The following is a 14,103-nucleotide window of genomic DNA, read 5'->3' as shown; positions in this document are numbered from 1 at the left end:
AGCTGCTCAGATGATCCCAGTGTGCAGCTGAGCTTGGGAGCCACTATTTGGTTAGAGGGCAGGAAAAAGAGAACTGCTTCTGATAATTGGTGGGACCTTGGGTAAGTCAGTTTTAAGCCTTGGTTCCCTTATCTGTAAAATGGGTTGTTTAATTAAATGTCATCTACGGTTCAGTGGTCCTTTCCATCATAAAACTTGTAATTCTGTGATTTTAAAATCAATTTGAAGATGAAACTTTGAAGCACTATAGAAGTATCCATCTTTGATGCTAACAGTGTTACAGGCCTTAATACAAGTGCTAAGATTCTATAGACCTATTATAAAATTCAGATTTGCCTTCCCTCAGTTATTTTGAGTTTCATTTTAGACACTGAGAACAAAGGGGAGCATAAAACTTAACCAGAGAACCCCTTTGTTGCCTAATATACAACATCTGTGAATAACTTAGGAATATAGTAACTTAAAAAAGAGTACTTAAGGGGCTTCCCTGGTGGCGCAGTGGTTGAGAGTCCGCCTGCCGATGCAGGGGACACGGGTTCGTGCCCCGGTCCGGGAAGATCCACATGCCGCGGAGCGGCTGGGCCCGTGAGCCGTGGCCACTGAGCCTGCGCGTCTGGAGCCTGTGGTCCGCAATGGGAGAGGCTACAACAGTGAGAGGCCTGCGTACTGCAAAAAAAAAAAAAAAAAAGAGTACCTAAGGACTGGTATCTATCTGTTCGTTAATACTTTATTTAAAATAATTTGGAAATACCTGTCATTAATAGTATACTGTGCAGTATTATGCTGTATTATTAGCACTGCTTATTTCAGGATAGCTAGACCTATCATCAGTTTTGTGGCTATAAAATTTTGCTATTAAATTTTCTAATAATTATGTAAAAGTGATTTTAAGTCATTTTGGTATATTTATTATTTACTTTTAGGGAAATAATGGAAAACGGATGGGTAGGTGGATAGCGAACTAAATCAACTGAAATGCAGGGGCTAACAAAAAAAACCACACACACACACACACATACAAACTACTATATGGCTTAAATTTAAGCATGTGTCTAGATAGATATAACTTGTACATGACAGAAAGTTTTGTGGGTAGAAGGACAAATGATGGGAAATATGTAATAATTTATATATTATAATAATCAACCAAACATGCCTTCTAACAGCATATCTAGCATTTTGGGTCTCCTAATTTTGCTAAAAGCCGAAGAACCTAAAACAAGGGGGAAAGCACCCATGTGGTACTGTTCTGAATTAGAGGATTTCAGGGCCACTGGGCCTCTGGAAGGTCTTCCCTCCTTGCTAACCCCTTTTTAAAAATGTCTTCCGGCCTGATAATGATAAAAATCAGTTATTACAATGTATTTTTTTCCCTCCACAGTGTGACCTTAGCAATATATTACCACATAAAGAACAGGTGAGCTCTTTTAAAACCTATCTTGTTATTCCAGCTAATTAATTTACAAGGTATCAAGTTTAGTGTTAGGTAATAACTGTAGGCGTTACTGGCATAAGCTTTTATTATTAGAGTGCTTTTATTACAATATTGAAGTGAATCATTTTTATCTTAGGACTCTTAATTCTTAAGTTACCGAGCATCCCAGAGTGTTTGTTTATATGGGTTATATTGATAATTTACTGTATTAGAAATTGAAATTGAGAATTTAACAAATTAAATCCATTGTATGTTAAAACAGAGTTTTCCTTAGCACTATGGAAATTTTGAGCTAGATAATGCTTTGTTGTGGGGTGTTGTCCTGTGTGTTATAGGATATATAGCAGCACCCTTGGCCTCTGCTCACTAGTTGCCAGTAGCACTTTCTTCCCTCCACATTATGAAAACCAAAACTGTCTCCAGCCATGGCCAGAAGTCCCCGGGGGGGACGAAATCACCCCTGATTGGGAACCCCAGTGTTTAACATAAGTCATTTTTTTTTAATGAAAAATAACTATTTTCCACGACAAAAAATGTTGAGAGAAAGTATCTCCTTAATAGAAGACAGCTGATTCTCATATCTATTCTGTCTTCAGTCATTTGTTTTGAAGAAACAATAGGAAGAAGATCCAGCCACGTGCAGATATATAGTTGGAAAAGGTGTATTTTTAAAGCCTTCAGATAATTTGGTATATTCTTTGACACTGTACCAAAAGTCTGCATGTGCTAGTTTCTTAAATTAGTTAAAATGGAATTCTAAATCATATCAATGAACTTGTAGTAAATACTATGTTAAATTAATACCCATTGATCTGTCATGCATACTGAGTAGATCTTTTTACCTGTACGTGACTTTATAATATTATACGTTGGTCATTTGGAAAGTATTGGTTCACATTTCTTTAGACAGTGTCAAAAACTCACTTTTGTTAGTATCACCACCAGTCTTACCAGAAAAGTCTTTTAAGTATTGAGAAGTTGTCAAGTTCACAATAGAAGGTACAAGTTTTCCAAAAATCCTGATATTCTTAGTTTGATGGCTTGAATTTTATCATTGGCAACAAGTAACTTTAGAGTTATTTTCCTTGAAGTGACAGGCTCACTTTGTTCATATTTGAAAGAATAACTGTCAGTTGTACATTCAAATAACGACAGTGTTCGATGAAAAAAGTGTTTCAAATAAAGATGGTGTTCTATGAAAAAAATGACTTACCACTAAGTCACAAGTGCTTTTCCTTAACACAGCCATATTTCAGTATGTAAAAGTGCTTAATGCATACTTTCCACTTATTCAGAATATTAAAAAGAAGGACCAAGGTTTAAGAACACTATTAATTTTTACGCTTTTATCAAGGATGTTCTTAAAGCAGAGTTTTAACTGCAAGTGGCAGTGAATAATTGAATGACTTCTAATTCAGTTTGGTACCACTGCCTTGATTCATGCTCAGAAACCAGCAGTTTTACCCACTTTTGCTTTTATACATCCATAGCAAATGTCACACAGTGTGAAGGGCAGGTAGTGTCTTAGTATTCTTATAAAAGCAGTTTTGACCTCTTGGGCCTCCCGAAGAGGGGATGGGGGAGAATCCCAGAGGTCTGCAGACCACATTTAGAGAACCGCTGTTTAAATAAGCACAATGTATTAGTGTGGTGAAATTTTAAATAAAAAGCCTGGTTTCTTTTAAAATAAAAAGACAATTACATTTTTAACTCAAACTATTTAAGAGACAGGAAGAAATACACAATAAGAATATAAAGAACTAAAGAGAAAAAAAACGGGAAAAAACCATGAATGTCATATTCACATTCATTGAAGTTAGAAGAATTTATTGCCCACCACCACTGCTTTATAAGATGTTCTTGCATATTCCAGTGTGAGGTTAGAGGAGTGAAAATATATTGGCTTACTAGCATTGCCTGTTAGGGAGGGTCAGTGTTTATTAAGGCAACTCTGGCTGGTTGTTGTAGAAAAGATTTCACGGAACTTGATGTGCTGAGTAAAAATAGGTCAGGAAACCTTTCTAAGGGCGGAATCCAGGAGAAGAGTTTATACTATACTGTTTGCTTTGTTGAAGGTTAAGCTTCCTCTACCCCTCTCTCTACTCCTAGCAGATATTTTACTAAGATAGTAACTCCTGAATTAATTTTTTAAATGCACATTCTTATTTTATAGAGATGCAGATAGATCCTTGGATATTTTTGATGAGAGATCACATCCACTCACAGTAAGTGTCAGTTTTATTGAAGTTGTACTTTTCTCTTATACAGTTGTGTTTATTTCATGCTGATTTGCTTTGAAATTAATTACTAGAAGAAAATTACTTCCTCCAGCTCGAAGTCAAATTCATCTTCCTTTAAGTCTTCTTCCCCCCGCCATGTTGTGTCTAGTCATTTTACCGAAGGCATGTTGTATAAGGGGTTGATGGATAAGAACCGAGTTGCACTTTGTATGAATAGTGAGCAGGTAAGTAAACATACCCAAGTAACAGAAAATGTATCTTTTGAAAGGATGATTTTCCATAGCATCAAACAATATAAATATTTATAAATAAACCTAATATGGTAAGACCTTTAAGAAGAACATTAGAAAACTGTTTAAATTTTAAACCAATTAAAATGACCAAGTTTTAAAATTCACTTCTTCGGGTGCTGTGTGGCCATATGTGGCTGGTGACTGCTGTATAGGACAGCACATTCTTAGAGCCTTATGGTTACAGGACACTGGAAATGTGTGACAGAAAATGTGACATATGGTGATCAGCAAGACTTTTGAGCCTAAAAATATTGGGTTGGCCAGAAAATTTGTTCGGTTAGTAAATATATTGTCCAATAAAATTCTTGGTGAAAATGAAAGCTGTGTCTTTTATTTTTACTTAAAACCAGTTGAACTTTTTGGCCAACCCAGTAGTTTACATTTGGTTAGAATTCTGTGGGGAGGAAGGTGGAAATACATAAATTTTCTGAGGTTGTGCCTGTATTTTTCTTTAATGAATGGTGGTGAGTATTGGATCTCTGTGGTATTTTAGGATCCCATTGTTTATATTTAAAAGGCTACAAGACATGTCACCCAATCAAAATTCTTTTAAGGGGCACGTGGGCCCAAGTGTGAAGACTGCTATCTTAAGGGTACTTTTAAGTATTTTTCTTCAATGGACACTTATATTGCATGTTTTCTCCTTTTCAGCGAGAAAAAGTTCCAGAGGAATACTTTAAGCATGATCCTGAACACAAATTCATTTACAGATTTGTTCGTACTCTTTTTAGTGCCGCACAACTAACTGCTGAATGTGCAATAGTAACTTTGGTAAGATTTTTTCTTTCATAAAGCATCTGTAGAAATTTCTGTCTTGTACACATGGTATGGTCCTGTTTTTCCCAAATGAAAGTAGGTTCCTGAAATGATCATTAGAACTTTATTAAGAGAAACCTATCAAAAGAAAGTAAAGTGTACACATTTGAGCTTTAATAATCATTATGATTTTAAATGTTGCCATTGCTTTTCTCATCACAAAACAATTGCTATTAAAGGCAGCAGGAGAGATTTCTGGCTTCTCCTTCCACACCTGAGGACACACATGCACGTGCAGTGCACACACGCACACACAGACAACGCATGCTGTGGTGGTAGGGTGGGGCAATAACTGAACTATCTGGTCCACAGGCAGAAACAGGTTCCGTGTAGTCTGAAGCTGAGTCCCAGACTGTACTTACTGCCTAGGCAGTTCTGATGTGTGTCCTGATTGAGAACTACTGCCCTCAATTCTCTGTTCCTCGGATAATGGTGTTAACCATCCCTGCTGTCCTCTTACTGCCTGCATGTGAAGTTGCCCAGGATTAGGGTGCCAGTAGTGCTTCAAAAGGCTTTACTCTAGTTAGCCTGCTAAGCTACAGCTGTAAGGACCTTTTTGTCATCCATTCTGAATTCCTATGGTAAGATTTTATCATTTGAATAATAAATCATATTCAAGTGAGAGGTAGTTGGGATTGTTTTACTCCTCCCTATAGCAAACCTGTAGGGGGGAAAGTCAGCTGCATGGCCTTCAGGGAAAGAATACTTAGGCCATTCACTGCCTGCTCCTGTCAAGGCAGAATTTAGGAGAGGAGGCTTGTCCTTTTGAAGAGAGACCCCTCAGTGGGTACTGGATCAGACACAGGCCTTTTCTTGGAGCTACAGGCCACTTGGAGTGCTTAGCACATGCTTGAGAGAGGCAGGAATGGTGCTTGCATGTGGAGAGCTAGGAAATGCAGGAAGGAGAGCATTTGGGTTGGAAGAGGGGCATTTCTTTGTAGCCAAGTTAAGCTTGCTGTACCTGCGAGACAGCAGAATGGCAGTGTCTAGTAATCATTTGAATATATAGCATTGGAGCATGAATCTGAGTTAGAGGGAGGGAATTAATTGTAGCTGTTCAAATGCAGAGAAAGTATGTAAAATAAAAAGTGGGTGGGCTTCCCTGGTGGCGCAGTGGTTGGGAGTCCACCTGCCGATGCGGGGGACACGGGTTTGTGCCCCGGTCCAGGAAGATCCCACATGCCGCGGAGCGGCTGGGCCCGTGAGCCATGGCCGCTGAGCCTGCGCATCCGGAGCCTGTGCTCTGCAACGGGAGAGGCCACGGCAGCGAGACGCCCGCGTACCGCAAAAAAAAAAAAAAAAAAAAAAAAGTGGGTAGAAGATGGATCTGTAGGGACTATCAGCACTTAAGGGACAAATCCCCAGAGGAGCCGCTACAGTGGTAGGAAACCCAGCAGAAAATCATAAGAGACACCAGGAGAGGTTCAAGAAGGAGAATGTGGTCCAAACGCTAAATGCTACCAAGAAGTTGCTCATGTCATAAATACCCACCGAATACCTACTCTGTGTCACTTTTCTACATGTGGGGGGTGGAGGAGAGAATAGGTTGGATAAATAAAGTTCTTGCCTTTATGGAGCAACTGTGGAAGACGTAAATGTTTTTTTTTTTAATTGGAGTACAATTGATTTACAGTGTTGTGTTAGTTTCAGGTGTATAGCAAACTATGTTTTTTTTTAATGAGTATTTTTAATTTTTATTTATTTTTATTTATTTTTTTTTTGGCGGTACACGGGCCTCTCACTGTTGTGGCCTCTCCTGTTGCAGAGCACAGGCTCTGGATGCGCAGGCTCAGCGGCCATGGCTGACGGGCCTAGCCGCTCCGTGGCATGTGGGATCCTCCCGGACCGGGGCACGAACCCATGTCCCCTGCATCGGCAGGCGGACTCTCAACCACTGCGCCACCAGGGAAGCCCCAATGAGTATTTTTTAAAAGGTGACTATTTCAAGTAGTGGTAAAAACCATGAAGAGAAAGCAAGGTAAAGAGATAAAGTGATTAGAGGGGCTTCCTAGAAAGATCAGGAAGAGCCTCTCTGAAGAGGTGACGTTTGAACCCAGCACCTGGCTGAACTGAGGAAGAGCAGGAACGCTGGCATTACGGGCAGAGGGGACGAGGGCAAGGCTCTGAGACAGGAACATGCTGTGTGTTCAAGGAAAAGCAAGGTGGCCATTGTGATCAGAGTGAGGAACGAGGGAAAGAACATAGGTGATGAGGTCACAGAAGGACAATGCCGTACCGCACAGGGCCTCGTAACTTGCAGGCCACGGGAAGAAGGTATTTGTTTGATGGGAAACCTCTGGCAGATCTGGAGCAGCCGCATAAAGTACTCTTCATTTAAGAGGCTCTCCTGGCTGCTTTGGGGAGAACAGACTGTACTCTGTTGGGAGGCAGAGTGGAGGCAGAGAAGTTAGGCAGTGGCAGCGATACAAGTCAGAAGTGACAGACAGAAAAGCGGTCAGGGTACCAGTGAAGGCAGAGATAACAAGAAGTTCTAACAGATTGGAGCAGGATAACTCAAGTGCAGGTTTTTGGTCCCAGCGACTGGGCGTGTGGCAGTGCTCTTTCAGTATGAGGGAAGGCCTGGGGAGTGGAGCTCTGGGATGAAGAGCTCTGGGTTGTTTGTGTGAAGGCACCGGTGACCATGGCAAGAGTAGCCTCTGTAGAGTGGTAGCAGCAGGAGGCTGACTGAAGTGGGTTAAGGAGAGGATGGGAGATGAGGACGCTGTCTGGGGGACAGGCGGGGGACAGGCTGGGGACGTGTAAGCATTCACACTGGAGGAAGCCTCTGACAGAGAGGGAGAAGTTGTTCAAAAAGAGACTAACTGTGCGAACAGTGTTCTGCGGAAGTGAGATGGGATCAACTTCATTCAGAGAAGAGTTAGCTTCAGTGAAAAGAAAGAAATCTCGCTTCCTCCGAGACAGGAGGGCAAGTGGGATAAATGAATATCGGCACGTGTACCAAGTTTGCCAGTATAAAGGTGAGAGGAAGTTGAGAGATTGCCAGTGTCGTTTCAGTGCCTCTGATTAGTCCCACAAAGTAGAGAGTTGAACCTTGCAGGGAGAGTCGTTCTTAGGGTACTAGAGAGTGCTGAGTTCTCTGGGGAATGGGAGCAGAATTTCACTAAGAACATATAATCCAATACCCGTGTTTGAAAACACAGTAGAGTTTGGGGAGCGTTGGCGAATCTGAGCTGTCAATCTGATAACCCTTCAGAGAGTAAACATACTCTTTAAAACTGGACATTTTTCTTTTTGTCAAATGGCATATATACTCTTCTGCAGAGGTAACAACAAATCACAGCTTACCTCTATAATCTTTACTCAGCTGTTAACTCCATCCAGTTCTTTGTAGGATAGACATTTGATACATGTAAAAGAAACCATGAAATCATCTCACAAACCAGCAGGTTTAGAGGAGCCCCAGGGATACAGACACAGGCAGCTCTTCCCACCTTAAAACCAAAAGAATTGACTAAGCTGCAGATTATGGAAGACAGAAATGAATAATGAAATGATAATGGAGATGTGAAAAATAGGGGATATGAAAAGGACTACCCTTTGTATGCATGTGTGTTCCTTAAAAAGGCACTAAAATACGGGAATACTCCACAGTTGTAAAGCCCCTTTGTACTGCCTGTCCTGCTGTGCCACACAGCAGCCACTGGGAGGCTCTCTTGACCACCAGTTTTTATCTTCAAGTTCATGCCACAAAAGGACTGGTTACTCTGAAGAGAAGATAAAGGTGTGCTCAGTCTTACCAGAATTTTACACACTCAAGCATTATGTAGAATCGCCACGCAGCCACCACCAGTCTGGTAGGTACATCGCACGTGGTAGGCACTCAAGCATTTACTGAACAGCTGAAATCGACCCTGGGCTGTATGTGCTGCCCTTTACAAGTGGGTAGGTAATAATACAACGCGTGTCTTTAGAATGCCCTTTGCCGAGATGTCCTTTCATTCCTGTGACCAAAATTCGGTTGGAAATTCACACGGGCAGAGTAGAAATATCAGACTAACAGAAACATCTGACTTACAACCGTGACCTGGCCTCTGGCCTTGGCTTGTCTGAGCAAAGTCTTTGCAGAACCTAGGAATAAAAGGCATGTCAAAAAGAGATGAAATCTGTCATTCCTAACAGTTCTTATCACAGCACTTAAACTGAACTAAAATCAAAGATCAGTGCTCTACTTTTGCAGGTTTACTTAGAAAGGCTTTTAACTTATGCTGAGATCGACATTTGCCCCACTAACTGGAAAAGAATTGTTTTGGGAGCCATTCTTCTTGCCTCCAAGGTTTGGGACGATCAGGCTGTATGGAATGTGGACTACTGCCAGATCCTCAAGGACATTACAGTTGAGGACATGTGAGTTTGTAAGGTTACGGTGAACTTTGTAACCATTTTCCAATGCCTCATTTGCTCCCATAAAGTTTACATTTTAAGAAATGTTACATTGTGCAGAGAGCTGAAATAGACATAAAATTACAGCCTTCCTTCTATCTAGCTGTAGTATAACAACTTGTATTTCCCCTCATTAATTGGTAGGTCTTGATGTGTTATTGTTGTAATATTCTGCTTAATAAATTGAAATTATTTTTCTGGTGGTTTTTGCCAAACATTTTACAAGCTCACTACCAGAACAACATGGTACAGCAAGTAACTTCACAGCTTTCTTAAAGCTGTCTACCAGGTCCAGTCCCTTTTTAAGGGGCACATGCCTGGTCTTTGAAGCAAGTGGCCACTGTTAAGGTCTTAGGGCCTCTAGACTACTGACAGGTTATAATTTCAACCTGAGTCACACATTGTGTATTTGCTTTTGCTGGTCTTTTCCTCCTTTTTATCTGAGGTTCTGTTGTTACAGAAACTATGATGTACAGGTAGCCACATATAAAGGTTTCAGATCCCTGTGTTCCTGTCTCCTCCCCTAAAGTCTGCTGAGTTAGGAAACACCTGCCTCTCAGGTAGGCCGGGAAGCATCACTGGGGCCTCACCCAGGGCACTCAGCAAACACAGCAGCAGCACTTTGTGGGGCCTTGAGTTAACTAGGCAGGTTCTCCTCACAGATGGCACGCTCACATTGGCATGAAACACCAGGCTTCCAATCTGGCTCTGGTGAAGGGCCCCAAGGGTGGGAAGCAGGATGAGCCAGAGAGGTAATTCCAGCAGACTCTTGAAGTGCCCGCTTGACAGTGAAAATGTCTTTGTGGGTGGCATTCAGGAAAATGTGAAAGGACACCTGTTGATTATATTGGACAGCAGAGGCCGATCAAGATGGCAGGCAGGGGCAAGAGTTTGTTTTTGTTACCTTTGCCCCTTACTCTAGATAATTCAGAATTACCAAAGTGCATATTTACAGCTGAAGCGAGGAAAGTTGTGACTAAGAGATGGGACCAGTGACTGTCAGTAGCTGTCAAAGTGGCTTTTGGTGAAAATGTCCACTTCGGTGATAATGTAAACCGGGTGGTCATGGTGATATTGCTGGTAGCAATCTTAGCAAACAGTGTAACAGCAGATAATGAATTTGAAATGAATAGAAGTACTTTTGGAAGTTGCAGAAACTAAAGTGACGTTGACCAACACTATCATCAGTCTTTAAACTGGTCCCTTGAAGGAAGGAAAATTTGTAATCGTGAACACCATCCCTGCCCTGATGGCAGCTGAAATTTTCTCAGAATCTGCAGCTGAGCTGACTGGGGCTCTGGTTCCAGGTACAACATCAGAGAACATGCAGGGAACTGTGTGGGTGTTCATAGATGTGAGCCCAGGAGCACTGGCGGCAGTGTCCAGCTATGAAGAAACTACTTCTAAACAACACTTTTCTGTGTAGAACAGAGAATCACCAGGAGTTATGTTTATAATAGGCTGCTTTTGTTTATGATCTTTGGAAGTCGGAAAGCATTACAGCAAAGTGTTTAATAGACATTTGTTTCATCCCTCTGCTGTTGACCACTATTTGTAATGGTCTCATTTTGAGTCTGAATTGAAAAATTGCTGCCTATCTGCTTTTCTTTAAAACTTTCTAACATCTATGTGTCTTGTTAAATATATATTTCCCTTCAAAAGAGTAAGTTAAACTGAGCAGCTGCTGTTCAGAAAATTTGCTGCACCTGTAAATGGTATGCTCTTCAGCCATCTAGCCATTTAAAAAACAACAAAAAACACAGAAGATGCATATTCTATAGGCATAATGCTTTTCTTTAGTGATTAGAGCTCTATTAATAGACATGTTAATCCTATGAAGTACTGTATTTCCACACAATTAAAATGTATTAGTGGAGAAAATATAAAAGGGATAGTGAAGTGCATTTATTCCTGTAGTAAATTAAGTCCTGATTAGCTGATTATCAAAACATTATCTGATTTACATTTCTATAGACTTCTGGCCGTATGAACAGGAAATTAATTTTGGAAGTAGGTTCAGTTAGGTTTTAAAGTTCAACAAATGAGAAACCTCATTTCTGCTCATACTCTGCTCTCCATACAGGAGAACATGGAGCATTTGTTGATTTGTCCAATGGATAAAATATTAACACTTTAAAACCAAGAAACCAAAGGTATTGTAAAATAAGCCACTCGCATGTTTGTTTGGGTATTTATCATTTTTATATAATCAACTCTCTAAAGTGATTGCTGTGAAAAGTGGTAAGATTTACTCTAATTTTATAGTTATTTACTTAAACATTTGGCAAGCAAATGGCTGGATATGGTCATATAGCAGAAGCCTGCTCCCAACACTCTGCTTTCCCACTTCATTGAATTCGCTCCCTGTGGGCGTGTGCAGTCTCTCCTGGCACCTGGCAGGGGGCGGTAGGTCTGAACATCCTGGGCTGCTCTCCTAACACCGGGGGAAAACAACTGCTCTATCAGAGGTCATACCGTAAAGTGGGTTTAGTCTAGCTGAGACATAATCTTACTGCCTTCCTAAGCTTAAAAAGTGCATCCTGTCCTGTCATGGTGACAACAACTCACCCTAGTAAGGTTAAGGTGAACAGAAACTTGCATTATGTCCTTTGACACAGCCCCATGCATTGTGGCGGGGGCGGGGGGGATTCCCTTTCCCATCGAATGTAGCTTATTTATTTATTTACTTGAGATGAATCCTTGTTGCCTCAAGAGTTTTCCCCCCTCAGAGATAATAGCAGTGGCTCCCGATGGATCCATTTGTTGCCGTGGTGATGTGCCCACTCCTTTTGTTGGCTCGCCTCTACTTCAATAAGCCCCTTCCTGTCATCAGCCCGGTGAAAATGTCTGCAAGTTCTTCAGAGCTAATAAACAGCATACATCATTCCTTTCATCTGATCACTATAGCGGGGCCTTGTGAGTGAGTGTGGAGCATGAATCGTACAGCTGCACTAATGGAACTCTGAAGAATGAGCCCCTGAGTCAGCAGCATGAGTGCATAAGAGGGCCATAACCTCTTCCCCCTTGTCCCAAACTCAAAGTGCTGGGACGCAGAAAGGACCACAAATAGCTGTACCTTGTTTGAACATTAGGGTATTAATCCAGCTGGGTAGCCATTATTTGTTTCAAAACAGTATTTAGAGCCATCCTAGTAGCTCAGAATGGTATTTTTGAAGATAGCCCAGTTGACTAAAATTGTCCTGTGTTGGTTTTGTCTTCTCGTCCCCCAGGAATGAGATGGAAAGGCACTTCCTGGAGCTACTTCAGTTTAATATTAATGTTCCCGCCAGTGTGTATGCCAAATACTACTTTGACCTTCGCTCCTTAGCAGATGACAACAACCTGAATTTTCTATTCACTCCTCTTAGCAAAGAAAGAGCACAGAACTTAGAGGTAAGGCTGTGAAATCACTAACTGGGGTTTTCTGTCAGCCACCGAAGCCACATCTGTAGCTAAATTATATTAAGCAGTGATTAGGAAAATGGAAAGCTGTCAACAGTTTGAAGAGCTTATTAACCCGTTGGCATCATATTTCCTGTGTCTTTTATGGTTTATACAGGGATCTCACATTATAAAAAAAAAATTGTCTCTTCTGTAACCATAATTCAGAATACTTTAAATCATATTTAATCTGTTCTTAATGGTTTTCCCTTTGAACCTCTACACTTAACATATAACCATACACGAATAATTTCTTAAAATTGTATCCCTAATCATATGTACCTACATAATCTACTTACCACTCTTAACTGTCTTTTTTTTTATATATATAATTGATGTTTTGGACTATTTCTACTATTTCTACTGTCTTGATTTTTTAAATAAATAAATTTATTTATTTATGGCTGCATTGGGTCTTCGCTGCTGCACGCGGGCTTTCTCTAGCTGCGGCGAGCGGGGTCTACTCTTCATTGCGGTGCGCGGGCTTCTCATTGCAGTGGCTGCCCTTGTTGCAGAGCACGGGCTCTAGAGCCCAGGCTCAGTAGTTGTGGCGCACGGGCTTAGTTGCTCCTTGGCATGTGGGATCTTCCCGGACCAGGGCACAAACCCATGTCCCCTGCATTGGCAGGCAGATTCTTAACCACTGCGCCACCAGGGAAATCCCTCTTAACTGTTTTTTACTCAGCTTGCAGTTCGTGTGTGTGTGTGTGTATCACAGTTCAGTCCCATGAGTTTATTAGACAAAGCATCGGTGGCTAACCTGAGAGACCTATACTTGGAAGGTAAAATGTGGGTTCAGATACTGGATGTAGAAAGTACATGAGTTTTTAATGTAAATGGTAACGTACATGGAACAAAGTAATATTTATGGCTTATGATTTTTGGTGGGTATACAGCAAAATTCACAACTGAAATGAACACATTTAAAATTGATACTTTCTGTGGTACCTTGGTGGTACTTTAGAATAAGATGTTTTTCTACCATAATTTATGTGCAAGTGAAATAGCACCTTTCAGCGCTTCAGTCATTAGACCTCTCCTACCTTCAGCACATACCTACCTCATTAAAATTTTCTTAGAGTATGTAATAACTAATGAAAATTGAATAGAAGTTGAATAGCTGAGTAAACACTGATTTTGCCCAAGTGTATGTCCATTACGTTTAAGGATCAAGTGTGTAGGTAACAGATGATATTGCTATTAGGAGCCTATCATTAGGAACCCAATTTTTAAGTAACTCCAAGTTATTAGGGCAAGTTATCCCTTGCCCCAGCAATCTAATCATAGCCCTTAAAGGTTATCACCTTAGAGAATTGTCAGTTAGTGTAGATATCAGCTATCCAAAGTAGCAGTAACTATGAACTATCTAAACGAATGTAGATGTGTGCCTTATCAATGATGCTTTTTTGTTTTTTTAAGGTCCGAACATTTTTTTTTCCCCTAATTGTACCTATGTTCTACCTGATTGACTTTCCTA

General features: G+C 40.8%; 1 protein-coding gene across 4 annotated transcripts in view; it reads left to right on the top strand.

Moving 5' to 3' along the window:
• CCNYL1 (cyclin Y like 1) overlaps positions 1-14,103 on the top strand; it is a 44,186-nt gene that overhangs the window by 19,648 nt on the left and 10,435 nt on the right. For 2 of the 4 annotated variants that reach the window (XM_019939038.3, XM_004315691.4), the window contains exons 5-9: positions 1,382-1,417; positions 3,609-3,660; positions 4,620-4,739; positions 8,983-9,149; positions 12,416-12,578. In XM_019939038.3, coding sequence (XP_019794597.1) covers positions 1,382-1,417; positions 3,609-3,660; positions 4,620-4,739; positions 8,983-9,149; positions 12,416-12,578 — 538 coding nt within the window. The remainder of the gene's footprint in view (positions 1-1,381; positions 1,418-3,608; positions 3,661-4,619; positions 4,740-8,982; positions 9,150-12,415; positions 12,579-14,103) is intronic. The other 2 variants (XM_019939040.3, XM_004315692.4) reach the window with 2 other exon arrangements.

This window comes from Tursiops truncatus, chromosome 7 (assembly GCF_011762595.2).
Source record: "Tursiops truncatus isolate mTurTru1 chromosome 7, mTurTru1.mat.Y, whole genome shotgun sequence".
In the NCBI taxonomy this organism is placed as follows: Eukaryota; Metazoa; Chordata; class Mammalia; order Artiodactyla; family Delphinidae; genus Tursiops; species Tursiops truncatus.
The sequence above is the reverse complement of the archived record's forward strand: the minus strand, read 5'-3'. Positions and strand labels throughout refer to the sequence as shown.